Source organism: Rhipicephalus sanguineus, chromosome 4, assembly GCF_013339695.2.
Source record: "Rhipicephalus sanguineus isolate Rsan-2018 chromosome 4, BIME_Rsan_1.4, whole genome shotgun sequence".
NCBI lineage: Eukaryota > Metazoa > Arthropoda > Arachnida > Ixodida > Ixodidae > Rhipicephalus > Rhipicephalus sanguineus.
The window spans coordinates 172,845,665-172,866,950 of NC_051179.1; the positions used below are offsets into that span (position 1 = coordinate 172,845,665).

Sequence of the window (21,286 nt, forward strand, 5' to 3'; positions counted from 1 at the left end):
AATGACAGTCCATTAAGGGGGAGTGTTAAGGGTGTAATGGATTGTCACCAGGTGGTACTACGTGCCCAGAAGTTCGCCGCTGCCGTTCTTTATTTGTTTTATCTCTCTCTGACGTAATAAAGAAGTGGCGCTTGTCAGCGTTGTGTCGCGTCCGTGATCTTGAGCGGAGAAATCCACTCAATCAGCGTTTTTATGAGTTCGGTAGCGCTGCGTTTGCAACAAAAACCAACATTCTCCTCGTGACACGCGTGATCCTAATTGCAGCACAATTGGGTTTTGACCGGTTGCACGTGGCACTCTGTGAAACTTTGGATTTCTGTCGCTTATATTGAACCCCGCATGCCGCGCGCGTTTTTGTAGCTAGCGTAACTGCGCCCTAAATATGCACACGAATCGCAAAAACTACTGCGGGCGTCGTCGCTCCAGGCGAACGAGCTGTGCGGTCACTTCGTCTTTCCGGCGTTCGCGTCACTAATAAAAAAAAAGAAAAAGACGCAGCGTTTGCGTGACTCTCACTATGTCTCTGCGAAGGCGTGACGCCGAGGCGACAAAAAAAGACCTTAAAGCATAAAGTACGCACCCCACAGGCGCAGCAGACGTCATGAAACACTTTCGGGAACCGGTGACAGCCACTTGCAGGGCAAGAAAAACGAAGTTACTCAGTTAATATAAAGAGTATGATAATGGAGAACGCAAATTAGGTGAGTACTGAGTTCATCAATGAAAGCTACATTAGCGGCAGCTAAGTAGTGATTAATAATTAGTGAATGTTTGATGTAATCACAAAATGCGCGGTGAAATAGCCTCACCGCTTGCATTTCGCCTTCGAGCCATCTTAGGCTTAGTGAGTGTTCTCTGCGCGTTGTTAACTAGGAGTCACACATAATAAACAAGAAATGTAAGGCGCCAAGAAGCGTGCTTTCAAAACCTACCTAATGTGGCTTCCGCCAGTCTCCAACCGAAGGCAGTTTGTTAAGCCAACCACACCACTGATGCCGCAGTCTTCGGCGAGCAGCCACAGGTTATGGCCGGGGGGCTTTTGTTCCACTTCTAAAGCCTTCGCCTTAAGCACCTCGACCCAGTCATATTTTGCATTGTTCACCCTGACAAGTAGCGGCTTAGCTGCTTCAACGGTCACGGCCGTCTTTCTAAGCAGGAGCAGTGCAGAAACAGTGTTTGACTTACGGCCCACCAGCTGGAAACCATGAGACTGCAACAACCTTTCCATGCCCTCGATGGTGTGGACTGCAAATTCATGCTTTGCGATTGCTGATATCACTCTCTCAGCTGGAGTCACAGCAGTACGGTGTGATATAAGCGCGAACCCTTGTTCCTTGCACAGCTTTGAGAGCTTGTCAGCTAGAATATATGGGCTGTGTGTACTCCAGGGACCGAAGCAGGCCACGGTCAAGTCAGCTTCATGCAGTTTCTCGTTGGTATCGGACATTGGATCCCACTTTACAATTTTTGAGAATTCAGTGAAGTTCTCTAGCAGCAGGTTATCCGTAGGATGTTGAGTAATAGTGTAGTCTAACTTGAGGAGCATATTGCTCATGACTGATAATGAAAAAATTCGGGGTGCCAAAATGTAGTGAGTTCCTGGCGCTGCAATTTCAAGGACTTGTAGAGACTTCAGGCTAGTGTTCTCCACGACCACGTCAAGAAGGTGCCTCAAAGGTTCCTCTTCAAAGAGTGCCGTCGTAATGATGTCGGTTTCAAGTTCTTTTTTGTACGTGCTCACAACTGATTCCAGTAGATCTTCCAGTGACGAAGCGGATTTTTCTGCTTGCTCTTCTACGACGGTAAGGACCTTAAGAAGGCCATGGTTTCCGACGTTATTATCGAGGATGCTTTGGAAAGTCTCTCTGGGTAGATGGTCACATTGTACTGGACGTCCGAGCACATTGCTGAGCTTCTTCAGTAAACGTCGAGCCATATCAGTGCAGAGATCCACGTAATCTTGAATGAGAGCTTGTCTCCCCTGCTTAGCCGAATCGCTGTCCACGTAGGGCACAAAATGGTACTCGTTTACAATCGGTGTATGATCTATGGTGCGCGTTGTTAGAGTGCTTGTCTTCAGGCCTTTCACGGCTATGCCTCCAGCTTGAATCATGTTGAAGTAGTCATCGTAGACAACGTCAATACCTGCAGAAAGAAGTGTCCGATTGTCACGGTTGTTGCAATTCCAGCTTTATAACTTGGCATACATTTATGTCAGCAGTATAATTCCCAAAGGAAAAAGGTAAATTACGATGAGTTTACTGTCAATAGCACCAACATTACTCCTTCTGGTTGATGATTGGCTCTAAGCCACATACGAAATGGTGGCAATATGGGATCGCACGCGATATTACGGTATACCCAGACACCTTAAATTAGTGTTTCATGTGATTCAAAAGAGTAGTGTGAAAAATAACGAGCTTGTCGTACTTAGTCGAGGGTCATTCAGTGCACTGTAAGGCAAGTATCAAGGACTGATGGTTGCCTGGAGATTATGCAAAGTGCGGGACGCACCAGAGATGCAGCGCACTAGCAAATTGAGCCGACCGTGTTACTCCTTAAAATTTTCTTCCGCCAGATTGAAATACACAGGATACTCTTTAGCGTTATACATTATTTTCGCTCGTTCGTGCTCATATCTAATTTGAAAGCGATTGCTGGTGACTACATCAGTAATGCGAGCTTCAGACGAACTTCGATAACGATGGTGCTTTCGAAATATAGCCTGCTCGAACAAGCAGCAAAACGGATTGGCCTATGTTTGGAGGTTTAGTACATAACAATTTTTTGCTGGAAAACCAATTCGGAGGAGAGTGTACTTGTTTCATAGCTCTTATCTCAAAGTGGCACCGCTTGAAAACTTTGTTTCAAATTTCATGTTTTAACTTGGAGTTCACTGGCTAATACAATGATCGGGTTAAATGTTCATCACCGTTACTTTGCAGTTAGGCGTCAATACATTTTAACGCGACAGCGTTAAAGAGCTCGCTTCGCTGAAATTCCGGTGTAGGCGTCGTTGCTTGCGAGCGAAAAATCAGCGTTGACCGTGACCCAAAAATTGAGAAATATGCAAATAAGACAAATAATAAAAATCTTCGGTTTGAGTGGGAATCGAACCGAGGCCCTCTGCATGTCTAGTAGGCGTTCTACCACATAGCGATGCCATTGCTTGAAAGTGCTTCGGAAAAATAACATGGCTGATCCCTCCGTCATAGGAATCGGTATGACACGAAAGTGGAAACGTGTCTTCATAGAAGTAGTTGATTGTTTATTGTGCATTGATCTATGAGAGCTTGTACATTGCCTGTTGATGTCTGGCAGCTATAGCACCGTTCGTCGTGGATGCACCCATATTGGTGCCTAGTGGGACATCTCCATCGCGCCATTTATCATCCATGATCATGATTTAAACGTTGTGGCTGCTGAAGTTGTTAGCATACACCTGGACACAGCATGTCGTGAATCCCGCGCAAAGATGGCATCAACAAGCACATAGTAAACACTGGTACTCTATGCACACTTCTTCAAGGCGTCGCTAATCGAGGAGAGACACTGCAAGGTATGTGCTCCCGAGTAATAGGGTAACCTACGCCTGTGCTCATGCATACACTACCACACTGCGCTTCAGCAAGACGAGAGGCAGAAAAATAACCGGATGCATGGCGTTGTGTTGTGGCGGAGCGCTGGATCGGATACCCGGCCTGCAACCAATAGACGAGTGTTTTTATTGCGAAGCTCTGAATGGCTAGGTTCCAAACCAAACTGCGTTCATCGGAAGGGTGTCTTGAAGAAAGTCGCTTCGAGAAAATTGAATCCGGGTGCGAGGGGCGAGTCCTGGGCAAGCATGCAACTGGCAACGTAGGGCTACAACTGGGCCGCTATCCAGGATGTGCCGAGTTTAGCGAAACTATTCGCACGAGCCATGGCGACGCCTAAAAATGACAGAACTAATGGTGTCAAGGCGAGCTTCGTCCGTTGGTACGCCTTTAGTTTCATTGGTTCGTCGAAATGTGCTCCGAATTGCTACGCGTCACGTCGGTGGTCGATAAAATTTGCTCACGCAGTCAAATCATCGATCCCTTTGTAGTGGACAGTATGCTTGGCGTCCGCAAAAAGACGAAGAGACCGACAAGCTCGGGATCCTCTAGCGTAGGTGTGTGCCACGGTTTAAAGGATCTACTCTACCCTGCTCTACTCTACATCTTGGCTAAGACATCAGCTTAGTCACCCGGCTAATAAATGATTGTTTGTTTTGAGCCTTCTATCCCCACAAATTGGGGACCTCGACCGCTTGCAAGCTCGCAACTATACAGCCCGCAGCTTATATTCGACTCTATGAAACCGAACTTCCAAGAAAATGCGACACCTTCCGTCGCCGCACGCGGAAGCGTGCCAAGATCGAAGCTACTGCAGCTGCCGCCTGTGTACAGTCTTTGAAAAACCAAGCGAAATGCACATTTTGTTCATGACAAGCAGATTTCGAAGAAAGAAATCTCAGCCAATTTGTGTATCTCAGTGTATTTTCAGGAAGTCGAGTACCAAGTAAATTCATAGCATGAGATGGTCACTACAGCCGATGGAAATGCTGTCACGTTATAGGTGCGGAAACATACTACCCATAATATCTAAAACAAAGAAAAATGCCCATTTAAATACTCGCCGCTTTCATTGGCTTTCTCAAAGAACTTTGCATGGACATTGGGGTCAATGCAGCATGACTGAATCCTCGCCGGTAGCTTGAAGACTCGCTTTGCACTGAAAGGAACGGTTATTTGGAGCATGGAATCAATGAATGCCACCCAGTTGCCGCTCCACCGCATTTTGCCGCACGGTCCTGAAAAATACAATAAGGCGTGTCAGGCACTGTCCGAATATAACGCGAAACACGTCCCTCACATGCGACTGGCAACATAATGTGAGAACATTTTTGAGAGCCTTTTGCTGCGTGTGCTCCTCTTGTGCTATTGGAAAGGGCTAAGAATATCTGAGAAACAGTCACGCACTACCTATAAGTACCCGGCAATACAGTAATAGTATGAGATGAACTTCCTCAATATCGCGTATTTGAAAACACACTCATGTAAAGTCATGGTGAGTACATTGCACGACGTAAGAGTGCGGCTACACAACCTGTACAGTAAGTACGCTTTCCTGTTGTGACTAGAGATGGTGTCCATAGTACGTATGCACCGACTTTTTTCCGACACTTTCGGCTGCACCCATCTAAAAAAGAGAGCGTAGTACGTCTATTCTTATCACTTGTGCTTCCTTCCGAAGTTAACCTGCCAACAACGTTTGCATGGGTGCATGAGCCAGGGAGCGGGGGTACATTATCTGTAGAATGTGAGCTACTGGACTTTCAAGAATAGGAGAAAGATAAATTAGCAAATCACGCCGGAAACCTGCAAGGTGAACTCAACAATGTTACAGTTACTATAGAGCCAGGGTTGCGCCAAGGTACGCCATTTTGTTTCGCTATTATGCAGGAAAGCCCCTCTCCGTCCACGTGAAAACCGCGCTGAGTCACCCTGCGAGTTATGGTATATTATAGGGACTGAGGTTAGGTCCACTATAACAATGCGTGTGGCGGCGAGCGTAAAAACCAGGGAACCGTTCAGTTCAATGGCAGCAGCAGAAGAAGACTATTCTTTATTTTCGTTTTCTTTTTCTCGCAGCCCCGCAGCACGAGGAACGAGGAGCGTGCGTATGCACATGCGCCTGTGCACGCCATAATTAATAGTTAACCGATGGAGACGACGATGGCCGCTAGAGGGCTCCCCCTCCCTTTAAGAGAAAGGGGTTTGAGCGCTGGCGTCAAAGAAAATGTATTTGATGTCAGAGGACCAGGCGAATCCTTGGTTGCAGGGGCGGCTTAGTGGTCGAAAGCGCATAATGACGGGGCGATTGCTAAGTAGGCGGGTTTGACTCAGTCCAGAGGGACGAATTCTTCCCGCCCGTTGAGCTCGATGGTAACAGTTTTTTCCGTTCGGCTGAGCACCTTGAACGGGCCGTCGTAGGGAGGCGTAAGGGATGGTCGAATTCCTTCACGCCGGACGAAAACGTGGCTCGCTGCAGCCATGTCCTTGCTGACAAAAACGTCAGTCGATGATGCATCCCGACTAGGGCAAGGACGCAGGCGTGAAAATAGGAAGCGAAGCTGTTGACCGTAACAGTCTGGATCGGGAGTGGCTACACTAGCTGACGCGAAAAATTCACCACGCATACGAAACGTTGTACCGTAGACCAACTCCGCCGTTGTGCAGACGAGGTCTTCCTTGAAAGACGAGCGCATGCCAAACAAGACGAGAGGAAGATCTTCAGCCCAAGACGAACGAGCCTGGCAAGCCATCAAGGCGGCTTTAAGTTCACGATGAAGACGACGATGGCCGCTAGAATATATATATATATATATATATATGTATATATATATATATATATATATATATATATATATATATATATATATATATATATATATATAGTGGACGAACGAACGAAACACGATGCTTTATTGCCAACGTTGCGGCCGGGGACCGGCCTTCGTCAGGGCACACACCACTTCACTTCAGCATCTATAATTCTACCGAATCCAGAAAGACCTTCTATATATATATATATATATACCCAATATATATATATATATATATATATATATATATATATATATATATATATATATATATATATATATATATATATATATATATATATATATATATATATATATATATATATATATATATTGGGTATATATATATATATATATATATACACGTAGTTTATGAAGAGTCTGTCTTTGCCGTAAAACAAATAGGAAAAAGGTATACGCTTCAAAAAAACGATTTCTCGACGTTTAGATCGGCGACCGATCTTAATCAAGATGAAATTTATCAGGCTTCGATGGGTTCCGAACCTAGCGATGGGTTCCATCCTCCGAGCCGAGAGAGAGAGAAAAAAAAAGTAAAAAGGTAAAGAAAGTAAAAAAAAGAGAAGAAAAAAAGAAAAAAAATCACAGCATATCCACGGGGTGAATGATGATGAGTGGGGCGAAGCTACGGAGGGAATCATCTGTAAACCGTGAAACTCTTCCGTGAAATGCGCCCAGTACATTATATAAAGAGTGTGAAACATCGTGTATATATTAAACATCAAACTTTTATTGTACTGTTGGTTTACGTGGTCCCTTCATTATCACTTGTGATCGGTGAAATGCAAGGAAGAAGTCCGCTCTCGAGCGAAAGAGCGCCAAGAGCGACCGCATTCCCCGCTCGCCCTGTGCGAATTAAAGGCAAGGCTAGAGGGAAGACAGGACGCGCGTTCCACGACGCGAGGTCGGTAGCATGCCCAACGAAAGTCAACGGAACGCGATCGTGCAAGTGCTCCGGCTTCGCATCGCCTCATGGTTCCATTTAGCGTCCCAAAACCAAACATATTGCTCAAGGTGTGCCTTGCGTTTTTCGTAGAAATAATTTCTTTATCATGTACATTAAGACGAAAAGTTGAAAGCTCACTAGAGTGTATCGCCCGCAAAGTATGTCTTTTAGTGTGATTTAACTCTCGTACGGCAGGGTCCTCGTGCCGTTGCCGGTCCACCTCGCCCGTTGACGATCGGGCGAGGTGGCTACATGCAACTACTACTACTACACTTTAAGAAAAACATCTGGCGTTCTTTCGTTCTGCTTTTACAAAACATCTGGCGTCTTTCGTTGGTTTATTTCATCAATCAACGGCGTTTTGAATAAAATTTTTATTGTTTAATCACGCACAGGAGAAATCTCACCAGGCACTACCTTGGAGGTAAACAATGGCTGCTAATGGCAATGAGAGACAGAAGAAGTCGGCTTTTAGCTAACACTTACACTTCTACTTCTACTAACGTTTCCTACTGGAACATGCCAATGGCTGTTAATGGGGATAGAGAGACAGAAGAATTGGGCTTTTAGTTAACGCGCACGCTGCGAATTTTTTATTGTTCAACAACGCACAGGAGAAATCTCCCACCGGCACCACCTTGGAGGTCAAAGCGTAAGACTTGTTACTCACTACTACGAACACGACGACTACGAGGGACGAACGGGTGCCGCCTTAAGGAGCTTCGCCCCTAAAACATGGAAGATCCCTCTGTCATAGGAATCGGTAGAACACGAAAGTGAAACGTCTTCACGGACGTTTGTTGTGTATTCTTTGGCCCCAAGCGCAAAGGAATGAATGCTACAGCAACAAATTGTAATGTCACGCGAAGAACGGCAAGCAGCTCGAAACTTGCAACGCGCCGCTCAAGGAGAAAGGGCTCACGGAACGAACATACACTGGATGAGCGCGAACTATCACATGTGTAACCTATTTCTTTGTGAGCAGCGCGTTCGTTTCGCAAAAACGGCCGCTGCAATTAGCGAAGTGACCTTCGTGCTCTCAACGCAAACTTGCGGTGAGAGCTGAAGACGTATACATCACCGCCATCACGAGATAAACCCGAGAACGAGCGACCACACCGTGTAGAGGCGCGCGCTCATCCGTGTGGGGCGACCACCTTTAAAGCGCGCTCTTCGAGCCCTTCGCTCCATCTTGCTAGTTATAACGAAAGCAGGCTGAAGTGCCACCGATCTCTGAGTACCGCCATTGGTAAATGGTGTATAAACATAGAACGCCGTAAGCATGGCAAGGAACGTGTCGTCTGTGGCCGAATCGTTTCGCGCCCCGCGCAGCGGGGCGAGGGGTCGTAAGTTCGACTCCCGGTGACGGAAATTTTGCAGCGTTAGCTGCACTGGCCTAGCCGAGCCAGTTGCGCGCCTCCTCAAGAGCCGTGCTGCTCACGCGCGAGAAGCAGTGATGTCACACAGCTGGCGCACCGGAGCCGGCACCTCCCGCGCACTCCGCCGCCGGTCTGCGCTTTCCAGAGTGACGTCTAGCCGTGGCAGACGTGCTGGCGCCGGCGCGCGCGCAGCTATTTGCCTTCGCTGCGCAGTCGCCGTCTGACACTGCTCTGGAGCCGCTTGATATCGCCTCTGAATGGCGTTTGCCATTGTGGTATAGCCATGGAGAAGGAGAGCGCAAATGCTGCTCAACCGCGCAGAAGGGCGTAGAAGCTTAACTCATCGGATCCCGAAGTATCATCATCATCACCATAGCCTGTCTACGCCCACTGCAGGGCAAAGGCCTCTCCCATGTTCCGCCAATCAACCCGGTCCTGTGCTTTCTGCTGCCACGTTATACCTACAAACTTCTTAATCTCATCTACCCATCTAATTTTCTGTCTCCCCCTCACGCGTTTGCCATCTCTTGGAATCCAATCAGTTACCCTTAATGACCACCCTTATCCTGCCGACGGGCTACGTGCCCGGCCCTTATCCATTTCTTCTTGATTTCAACTATGATATCCTTAACCCCCGTTTGTTCCCTGACCCACTCTGCTCTCTTCCTGTCTCTTAAGGTTACACCTATCATTTTCCTTTCCATCGCTCGCTGCGTCGTCCTCAATTTAAGTTGAACCCTCTTTGTAAGTCTCCAGGTTTCTGCTCCGTAGGTAAGTACCGGTAAGATGCAGCTGTTATATACCTTCCTCTTGAGAGATAGTGGTAGACTACCATGCATGATTTGATAATGCTTGCCGAATGAGGCCCATCCCATCCTTATTCTTCTAGTTATTTCACTCTCATGGTTCGGCTCCGCGGCTACTACCTGTCCTAAGTACACGTACTCCTTTACAACTTCCAGTGTCTCGCCACCTATCGGAAAGCGCTGTTCTCTGCCAAGATTGCTCCACATTACTTTAGTTTTATGCATATTAATTTTCAGACCTACTCTTCTACTTTCCGCATCCAGTTCAGTAATCATGAGCTGTAATTCGTCTCCCGCGTTACTCATCAATGCAATGTCATCAGCGAATCGCAGGTTGCTGAGATACTCTTCATAACTCTTATCCCTAGTTCTTCCCTATCTAGGGCCCCGAAAACCTCCTGTAAACACGCGGTGAATAGCATTGGAGAGATCGTGTCTCCCTGCCGTACGCCCTTCTTTATTGGGATTCTGTCGCTTTCTTTGTGGAGGACTATAGTGGCTGTGGATGCGCTCTAGATTTTTTCCATTATGTTTATATAGGCTTCGTCGATGCCCTGATTCCGCAGTGCCTGCATGACTGCTGATGTCTCCACCTAATCAAATGCCTTCTCGTAATCTATGAAGGCTATGTATAGGGGTTGGTTGTATTCCGCGCATTTCTCTATCACCTGATTGATAGTATGAATATGGTCTATTGTTGAGAAGCCTGTACGAAATCCTGCCTGGTCCATTGGTTGATTGAACTCTGATGTCGCATTAATTCTGTTAGCAATTACTTTTGTAAATAGCTTGTAGACAACGGACAGTAAGCTGATGGGCCTGTAATTTTTCAGGTCCTTGACGTCCCCTTTCTTATGGATCAAGATGATGTTGGCATTCTTCCAAAATTCTGGTATCCGCCCCATCGAAAGGCACTTCGTATACAAGGTGGCCAGTTTTTCTAACATAATCTCTCCACCGTCTTTCAACAGGTCTGATGTTACCTGATCCTCACCAGCGGCTTTGCCTCTTTGCATTCCCTTTAGGGCTTTCTTTACTTCTTCTGTCAATACTGGAGGAATGTCAGATTCCTCTGGGATATTACTGCTGCTTACGTTATCATCCTGACTGTCTCGGCTGCTGTACAGATCTCTGCAGAACTCTTCCGCCAGCTCAACTATTCTATCCATATTGGTTGTGACCTTGCCTCCCTTGTCCCATAATGCATACATATGATTTTTGCCTATGCACAGTTTTGTCTTCGTAGCTTTGTGGCTTCTTCCGTTCTTTGCAGCATGCTCAATTTTATCCATATTATACTTTCTTATGTCGGCTAATTTACGCCTATTGATTAACGTCGAAAGCTCCGCCAGCTCTATTTTGTCTGTTGCATTTGAGGCTTTCATGGCTTGACGTTTCTTAATGAGGTTTTTCGTCTCTTGGGATAGCTTACCAGTGTCCTGTCTAACGACTGTACCCCCAACTTCCACTGCACACTCCTTAATGATACTAGTAAGATTATCATTCATTGCGTCAACGCTAAGGTCGGTTTCCTAGGTTAAAGCCGCGTACCTATTCTGAAGTGAAACTGAATTCCTGTACTTTCCCTCGCCGAGCTAGTTCATTAATTGGCTTCTTGCGTATCAGTTTCTGCCGTTCCTTCCTCACGTCTAGTTGAATTCTAGGTCTTACCATTCTATGGTCACTGCATCGGATCTTGTTAACTACTTCCACAACCTGTACAATGCCCGGGTGGTCGCACATTATGAAGTCTATTTCATTTTTAGTTTCGCCATTAGGACTCCTCCACGTCCTCTTACGAGTAGTCCGTTTTCTGTAGAATGGTAGTCAAGATCCGTAAATAATTGCATTCTACTAGTAACTCCCCTCTGGCATTTCTAGAGCCGATGCCATACTCCCCAACTGCATGACCTCCAGCCTGCTTCTTGCCTACCTTTGCATTAAAGTCACCCATCAGTACAGTATACTGTGTCTTTACCTTACTCATTGCTGATTCTGTCTTCGTAGAAGCGTTCAACCAGTTGATCATCATGGCTGGATGTAGGTGCGTAGGCCTGTACCACCTTCATCTTGTACCTCTTATTAAATTTAATTACGATACATATCACCCTCTCATTAATGCTATTGTGATCCTCTATATTGCCAGCTATACTTTTATGAACAAGGAACCCCACCCCTAGTTCTCTTCTGTCAGCTAAGTCACGATAGCATAGAACGTGTCCGTTCTTCAGCACTGTATAAGCCTCATGTGGCCTCCTAACCTCACTGAGCCCTATTACATCCCACTTAACACCCTCCAATTCCTCGAATAGTGCAGCAAGACTCCCCTCACTAGATAATGTTCTAGCGTTATACGTAGCCAAGTTCAGATTCCAATGGCGGCCTGTCCGGACCCAGAGATTCCTAGCACCCTCTGCTGCGTCGCAGGTCTGACCGCCGCCTTGGTCAGTTGCTGCGCAGCCGCTGGGGACTGAGGGCCGAGGGTTATTTGGTGTATTCATGTGGGAGGTAGTGGCCAAGTACTACACCATGGTGGCCAATCCTGCTCTGGTGAGGGAGTGCATTACTGGCTGTGGTCGCCAGTGAGGCTGCACCCCAGGCCTTTATACACAATTCCATCATCACGCGGATTTTTTTTTAAATCCGGTTCGGAATTGTCCGGCACCGGGATCGAACCACGGACCTCTTTGCATGCGAAGCTGATGCGAAACTGACCCTTTACGCAATCGCTGCATATATTTTTAAAAATAAATTTGGCTAAATATATATTCAATTTCTGCCGTTTTGATAACTGGCGACTGAATTTTCCCACTAGGAAGGCTTTTGCAGCGTAATCATTAGTTTATATTGTGAGTACGGTCCGCACGTGTTTTTAAACATAAGGTTGCATTTTTCTCAGGATCGCATTTTGAAAAATATTGAGCCTTGATGTAGCCATCCAACCGATTATGCTGAAATTTTCTCAGATTATATTGAAATCCCTTTGAAATAGTCTGAACCTAAGGATTTGAAAAAAATATTTGAGTTATAATACAGAAAAAAAAGATTAATGGGAAAGTCTCTCTAGCAGTAAGTGACAAGTTAGGGCAATATTTTTTTCTTGTACGATTAATGTAGCAACCTATTATTTTAGCTAGGGATTACAGCGACTGTCATTTGGAATTAGTGTGCAAAATTTCACGGTCACAATGTTTTTCATTTCTGAGAAAAGGTACATTAAATTTTACACCCCAGCCTACAATTTGGTTCACAAATACAAAAAAAAGTAAGAAAGACTGCAGAGAAAAAGATTAACCACATTAAGCCCAAAATGATTCTTATTCTACACATGAAATTTCACTATAACATATGGAACAGTTGTTGAGATAAAAAGCTGACACCTAGACAATTTACCCAGACACATTTACCCAGACCCAGACACCCAGACACATTTACCCTACCATACCCCATTAAGACATTTGTTAAATTAAAAATTTAAAATCCAGGATGTTATATACCAAGACCACAATATTATAAGCCACACTGTAGCGGGCAATTCCAAAGTAATTTCGGTCACCTGGAGATTTTAAGCACATGTTTCCTTGTAGCCCACAGGCCGGGTTCGAATCCATGATCCCAAGTACCACAGCCCATTCCCTTGCAGCCACATTACAATGCACCACCAAACAACCATACTCCAATACCAGCATTGCAACGGAATTGCCGAGGCTTGGTTACCAGAGCTAATAAACAAACTATGCTTTTCTGTTGACACTTAATACTGCAAATATATCCCCTGAAATTTAGTGACTTAATACAAAATTTCTTCTTTGACACAGGTAGACATAGCTCGAAGATTTGGTGTAAGTGACACATCACTTCCATCACTGCTGGATGGAAAATAGGGTGAAACATGCCTAGCTATCTGTCATTTCTGATGCATCGTCTTTTAACATATCACACAGACAAGTTATCAGCCCTGGTTTTGGTACCCTGGTAGTGGCATCGATAGATTTCTAATACTTAGAGGATCTACAACGTTTACCTAAATAAGAAAGAATGGCATTTTGTTCCCTATTGCTACCTGTTCAGTTTAACCAAGCACACACGATGTTTTGTGTTGTGTACTGAAAATGACAACTGACAAAAGTGGTCCTGCATAATATCCATAGGTGCAATGCTAACGCGAAGCATTCTTTACCTCTTACCAAGCATTCTGCATAGTTCGTTTTCTTGCCTCATGTGGGGTGTCTTCAATACAAACATTTTGCCCTGATGCACATAACACCATTGCAGTATGCGTACCAGGATCAATTTCAACCAGCATTCTTTAGCACCCAATGCTTCAGCCATTAGGCCACAGACACATATGGCGCAAAAGAACAGTAATGTACAAGCCACCACTTTCAGATAATTGGTGCATGTGGTGCATCACACAGCAATGACTTGCTTCTTTAAAACGTGTAAATTTCCCTCATGTTCTTCCTGTAACAGCTAGAATTTGGAGAAACTAGGTGACATCACACAAGTGCCTTTGGTATCTACCCAAGTTGTAATGGTTGTAGCATTTCATCAATGAAGCACAATAAATCAGTCATACCATCACCATCCTAACCATCATGCTGTTGCCTGGTCATTATTCTTGCACCATTTTGTAAAAACTATGCGGAGCCCCAGACATGGCTAGATAGCACGCTACCACTGCAAAATGTTTTGCATTTTGCGATGGTTACACTAGTAGTTGGTCCACCTCTTCCAATAAGGGATTTCTAGTTATCTGGCCACCTCATAAAACTTCGACACGAATAGAAAGGCCTAAACATGGGGCTCACAAAAAAAAATTAATAAAAATAAAAATAGTAAAGCACCATTTTATGACATGCTACTATTAGCTGGACACAGAATACAAACGATCTTATGTAGAAGTCCTTTTAACGTCATACGCTTTTGGGGGTCTTTTTCTTGTTCAACCATCTTGACCAGCTCTTGCCTCTTTTTGATTGTATATTATTTACAAATGAGCAACTTTCCCTGAAGTCTCTCTCATTGTAATCTCCTGACCTCGCGTCGAACCGAGGGTCCTGTTTGACCTTTTTTTTGGCCTTTTTTTTCGTACAGAGTGACGTCGTAGCCGTGCAAGACGTACTGGCGCCGGCGCGCGCGCAGCTATTTGTGTTCGCTGTGCAGTCGCCGTCTGGCACTGCGCTAGAGCCGCTTGATATCGCCTCTGAATGGCGTTTGCCATCGTGGTATAGCCATGGAGAGGGAGAGCGCAAATGCTGCTCAACCGCGCAGAAGGGCGGAGAAGCTTAACTCAACGGATCCCGAAGTAGTTGCCTGGCAAAACAAAAATATACATGCGCCACATAATAGGTAGATACCGTGCGTGTTATTGGAGCAGCAGTAAGCATGATAATCAAGCTAATCCTAGACAATCTGGAAAGCTAAGAATAATCAGCTGAACATTTGCTAACGCTACGTTGTCCTGGCATAGCCGAGCTAAGCCACTGCACCATTTATCTTCTGTTTTTTTTTTGCCAACTGTTAGCCTTTATATTTTACACCCTTCATATCCGTGACGGAAATACGGATATTACTATAACAGAGGGGGCTAACATAAATCACAAGTCCGAAAGCGCATCGAGATAGTGAAGGCAGCCCTGAGAAAAAAATGCCGAACTCCTCCCGTGAAACGCGTCTTTGACACTCATGCCCTCAGAAATTCGCAACTAACGGAGAAGCGTGACCAGCCTCTCGGTACATGCAGCTAGTACTGTGGAAGAAACCATGAACCAGTACGCTGTCGCTGCAAAGATTCTCGCATCCACAAACTTCAGTGACACAATAAAACAGATGACACATGCCGTAACTTCCAACAATGCAGTTTTAAAATTGGGTGCGCAAAGCTTTGCGCTCGTTCATCGCCATTGCGCATGCATTATACGCTACGTACATAACAAACGCTATCTGCGTATCCCATTGTAAAACTGGCTACTCCGCATGCGTCGCACGCCCTCCTCTTGCGCACTCACGTTAAGTGGCGGAAATAGCATATGCGCCCAACGACGCTATCTTTGCGTACCCCATTCTAAAACTGCTTCTTACGCGGCACACGTAGCTTAAGCTAACGTATATATTGAAACTACCTCATCAAGCGGCCAAGAAAAAAACATAGTCATTGTGCTGAAATTGGGTTAACAAATATACATACGGTTTTCGCTCATGTTCGTTCGAACATGGACGGAAACCATGACGTGCATTTACGTTTCGACAGCCTTATCATGTATGCTGAATAAATTCCGCAATCACGTACTGCTGAAACATGTCACACATGCAGCCCGTGATGCAACGGAACACGCTTTTTCATTTGTCATAGTTCTCAAATACTGAGCGCAAATGCAGTAAAAATGAACTTACCTTCAAAAATGACAGGAGCCCGTGATTTACAGTATCCGCAAATCCACAGAAAACTAATCGCACATCAAAGTAACCACGCTCGTCCCTCGAGCATAGAAGAAAGGAAGTTGCGAGCGCGTCCAGCGCGCAAGCTGATGAGTGAAGTTTTCCACAGAGAACCTTACGGGACTCTAACCGTCAGTCAGCGTAACAGTCGCTCCACACAGACATACTTGCATTCGGGTCCACAAGTCTAACACGCAGCGAAGTATAGTTTCTTCACAGCTGTGTTTATAGCCTCCACGAAGCACGACACAAGCACGAAATATAGCAAAAGAGTGCATGACCGGTGAGCTCGACCGCCCATGCGAAATCGGCGAGTTTAACTGACATTGCAGAAGGAACGGCCGCGCGGATGGATGCAGTCAGCGCTAAGGCCTTCGTGCGGAAGTTAGACGGTTATCGCTGCGAGTAAATTACAGTAAATTACGTAAAGTTTACTGGTTAACGAACTTTGAAGTCTTCATTATTGCTGATGCAATGTAGACACCATACGCCTTTATCCTTTTGCGCGTTACTTTCTTTATCGCAATGAGAGATGGCGTGCGCAGGCTCGAGTTTAAATTTCAATTCGCGGTGGTTCATGCATGCCCATGCATGCATGGGCCAAGTGGCGCGCAGTCCGCTGCTGGGCGACAAAACGTCTTATAAAGTGCGTCTTCTAGACGTCACGAACAAGACGTTTTTAAAACGTCGAAATTGGTTTAGGATCGAAGAAACGTCTTCAAATATACGTTCCATACCAAAATGGTCTCAAAAAATGCCTTTTCTAGACGTTATCCAAAACGGATATATTACAGATTTTCTGTGACGTTTTTATAACATCGAAATTGGTTTAGAATCGAACAAACGTCTTGAAATATACGTTCCAGACCAAAATGGTCTTAAAAAATACGTTTTCTAGACGTTATCAAAAACGGATATATTACGAATTTTCTGTGACGTTTTTAAAACGTCGAAATTGGTTTAGAATCGAACAAACGTCTTGAAATATACATTGCAGACCAAAATGGTCTTAAAAAATGCGTTTTGAAGACGTTATCAAAAACGGATATAATACGGATTTTCTGTGACGTTTTTAAAACGTCGAAATTGGTTTAGAATTGAAAAAACGTCATGGAATATAGGTTTCAGACCAAAATGGTCTTAAAAAATGCGTTTTCTAGACGTTATAAAAAACGGATATAATACGGATTTTCTGTGACGTTTTTAAAACGTCAAAATTGGTTTAGAATCCGTTTTATCCCCTTTATCCCTAAAAAAACGTTTTCTGGACCATGTGTGCTACCTGGGTGTGAAAATGTGCAGCTGGTGGTTAATATTGCATAGCTTATACTGCACATGGACAAGAGCATTTTATTCATCTGTTGGTTTTATTGCACTCACCACGTGTTACAGAAATAAATTTAAGCAAGTATCAAAGTTTGTTGCACGTGCATAGGAGCAATAAGAACGCTTTCAATTAGAAGGTACGGCGTAATAATGGCAAAGATAGATGAATTAAAATCATTCATTTTATTACTGCCACGACACCACATCACTTTTGTTCCTTTCGATTGCTACATACACAAGCTAGCGCTTTCAGTTGAATGAAGGGGCTGCTACCAAAACTCTGCTTTTTCATGGCATGCGACGTGAGTGATATACACCTTAGGGCAAAAAAAAACTATAGTATTACTTTTTACGTGCAAAAACCATACTCTACTCGCAACATCTTCAGAGGAGGCTCTCACGTCTCATACACATCAGCCGTTCGAGTCAGCGGCGTAAAGCCAATTTCGCCCATGGGGCAGTGGAAAATGCTTTAAATACCATTTTCGGTGGGGTAGTGACAGTTCGGCGCGCAACGTCCCGCCATACTGAAAGAGCTGTCGGTGCGTCCTATGGCACTGATTCGAAAATTCCACGGATAATACACTTGCGACCACAGGTCTCTCGACGAGGGGCATCAAAGAACACTACCGATGTCAAATGCGCCAGATCCTGCGTAATGTAAGTGCCTGCAAAGCAAAACTCACAGGGCCCATTACGCATTCGCCTAAGACGACTCGAAGGCAAATGCCATTTTCGTTTTATTCTCAGTCGATGTATTGATTCCTCCGCGCCCCTCTACACAAGCTTTCTGCACCTACGTGGTTTTGGTTTTACATTGCCTACTGGAACTGACGCATTGCAAGCTATCTGCACCTCACCTTATTTGACACTGCCTTTGTGATCGGCCCAGCTTTGACCAAGCGACGATGCCTTGTGATGACGTCGTCATGTGGCGCCATGTTCATCATCATCAGCCTGACTACGCCCACTGCAGGGCAAAAGCCTCTCCCATGTTCCGCCAATCAACCCGGTCCTCTGCTTTCTGCTGCCACGTTATACCCGCAAACTTCTCAGTCTCATCTGCCCACTGAACTTGCTGTCTCTCCCTCGCACGTTTGCCTTCTCTTGGAATCCAGTCAGTTACTCTTAACGAGAAGCGGTTATCTTGCCTACGCACTACATGCCCTGCCCATGTCCATTTCTTCTTCTTCATTTCGACTCAGATGTCCTTAGCCCCTGTTCGTTCCCTGACGCACTCTTCTCTCTTCTTGTCCCTTAAGGTTACACTTATCATTTTCATTTCCATTTCTCGCTGCGTCGTCCTCAGTTTAATTGGAACCCTCTTTGTAAGCCGCCAGGTTTCACTCCGTAGTTGAGTACCGATAACATGCAGCTCTTATATACGTTTCTTTCGAGTGATAGTGGTAAATTACCATCATGATTCGAGAGTACTTGCCGAGTGTGCTCCATCCCATTCTTATTCTCCTAGTTACTTCAGTCTCATGGTTCGGCTCCACGGTTACTACGTGTACCAAGTAGACGTATTCCTTTACAAATTCCAGTGCCTCGCTACCTATCGCAAAGCTTTGTTCTCTACCGAGACTGTGATACATTACTGTACTTTTCTGCATATTCATTTTCAGACCTACCGTTCTGCTTTCCTTGTCCAATTCAGTAATCATGAGTTGCAGCCCGTCCCCTGAGTTACTCATCTATGCAATGGCATCAGTGAATCGCAGGTTACTAAGGTACTCTCCTTTAACTTGCATCCCTAACTCTTTCAAATCTAGCCCTGAAAACCTCCTGCGAGCATGCCTTTAATAGCATTGGGGGGATCGTGTCTCGCTGCGTTACACCCATATTTATTGGGATTTTGTAGCTTTCTTTATGGAGGACTGTGGTGGCTGTGGAACCGCTGTAGATTTCTTCCAGTATGTCTATATATGGTTCGTTCACGCCCTGATTCCGCAGTGCCTGCAGTACTGCCGATATCTTGACCAAAAAAAAATTCCTTCTCGTAATCTATGAAGGCGGGCTATGTAGGGGCTATATGTAGGGTGTATATGTAGGGGCTATATGTAACGCTGTTTTGGGAGCATCAAAGAAGTTAGAGGAAATTAGTAGGGAAGCTGTTCAATTTGGAGGTAAAACGTATTACCGCAGAAAACTGTCATCATCATAAATGGGTATGTGCCATAAAATTGGGCAAATTCCACTGCTTACTATTGGTCCACTAAAATTGAAGAAGGCAACAGTATGCGATTCATCGCCAATTACGCAGAGTGAGTATGTGCCATAGTGTTGAACGAACGAAGAAACAAACAAAACAAATGAGCCCAAGAAATGGCGGCGAAGCGACGGCGGTGAGCCGAAGATCCAAAGTACGTACAGCTAAAGAATACTAGGGAACGGGAAAGGCAACGGCACCTGGGAGACCGCGAAGCGATGGAAGCCCCGCGCCAACGACGACGTGCCCGTAGTTTGGACACCCGTGTCGTGTCTGCGACTGTCTGTGGTCTGACTAGAACCTCTCTGCGCTAGAACTAGAAACAACCTAGCATCACCTACCTTAAGTCTAGCAACAACCTACAAGCAACCAGACCCCAATCGTCCAGTTTTGCTGTTGCAAGCCTTGGGCGACTTAGTGCAAGCTTCGACATTTTTTTTTGCTATTCAAGAGACAGCAAGCTACGCATAGCCATATAACAAATGACATAAACAAGGCTTTCTTTTAAATGCGAAGCATTTCTTAGCGAACTTCTGCGACTTTGACCGTATCTATCTATCTATCTATCTATCTATCTATCTATCTATCTATCTATCTATCTATCTATCTATCTATCTATCTATCTATCTATCTATCTATCTATCTATCTAGCCGCCTACGACTTTGTGCTCTCCTGGTCGCTTGGTTAATCGAATGTGCACCAAAATTGGTATGGCGTAACATGACTGTATGACGAACATAAATGACAAGTCATAACATGAAAATCATGACACGAATGTCATGTACAGCATGATTTACATGCTACGCTCATGGTGCGCTGGCGGCCGTTTCGCTAGCTTGATATACACCAAAATTGGTATCTTGTGACGTGACTGTGTGACGAACATAAATAACACGAGTTATCATGAAAATCATGACACGCATGTCATGTACAGCATGACTTACGTGCCACGCTCATGGGGCGCTGGCGGCCGTTTCGCTAGATTGATATGCACCGAAATTGGTATCTCGCGACGTGACCGTGTGAAGAACATAAATAACACGAGTTATCATGAAAATCATGACACGCATGTCATGTACAGCATGACTTACGTGCCACGCTCATGGGGCGCTGGCGGCCGTTTCGCTAGCTTTATATACACCAAAATTGGTATCTTGCGACGTGACCGTGTGACGAACATAAATAACACGAGTTATCATGAAAATCATGACACGCATGTCATGTACAGCATGACTTACGTGCCACGCTCATGGGGCGCTGGCGGCCGTTTCGCTAGATTGATATGCACCGAAATTGGTATCTTACGACGTGACCGTGTGACGAACATAAATAACACGAGTTATCATGAAAATCATGACACGCATGTCATGTACAGCATGACTTACGTGCCACGCTCATGGGGCGCTGGCGGCCGTTTCGCTAGATTGATATGCACCGAAATTGGTATCTTGTGACGTGACCGTGTGAAGAACATAAATAACACGAGTTATCATGAAAATCATGACACGCATGTCATGTACAGCATGACTTACGTGCCAAGCTCATGGGGCGCTGGCGGCCGTTTCGCTAGATTGATATGCACCGAAATTGGTATCTTGCGACGTGACCGTGTGACGAACATAAATAACACGAGTTATCATGAAAATCATGACACGCATGTCATGTACAGCATGACTTACGTGCCACGCTCATGGGGCGCTGGCGGCCGTTTCGCTAGATTGATATGCACCGAAAATGGCATCTTGTGACGT

The 21,286-nt window shown here is 45.2% G+C and overlaps 1 protein-coding gene across 1 annotated transcript in view; it reads right to left on the bottom strand.

Annotated features, from left to right (window-relative positions):
- Positions 1-928: 928 nt before the first annotated feature.
- The window catches only part of LOC119391857 (fatty acid synthase-like), an 88,351-nt gene continuing 67,993 nt past the window's right edge, over positions 929-21,286 (bottom strand). Inside the window, exons 11-12 of the mRNA XM_049415424.1 lie at positions 4,661-4,834; positions 929-2,145 (exon numbers count right to left, since the gene is read on the bottom strand). Of these exons, the coding sequence (XP_049271381.1) occupies positions 929-2,145; positions 4,661-4,834 (1,391 nt within the window). The remainder of the gene's footprint in view (positions 2,146-4,660; positions 4,835-21,286) is intronic.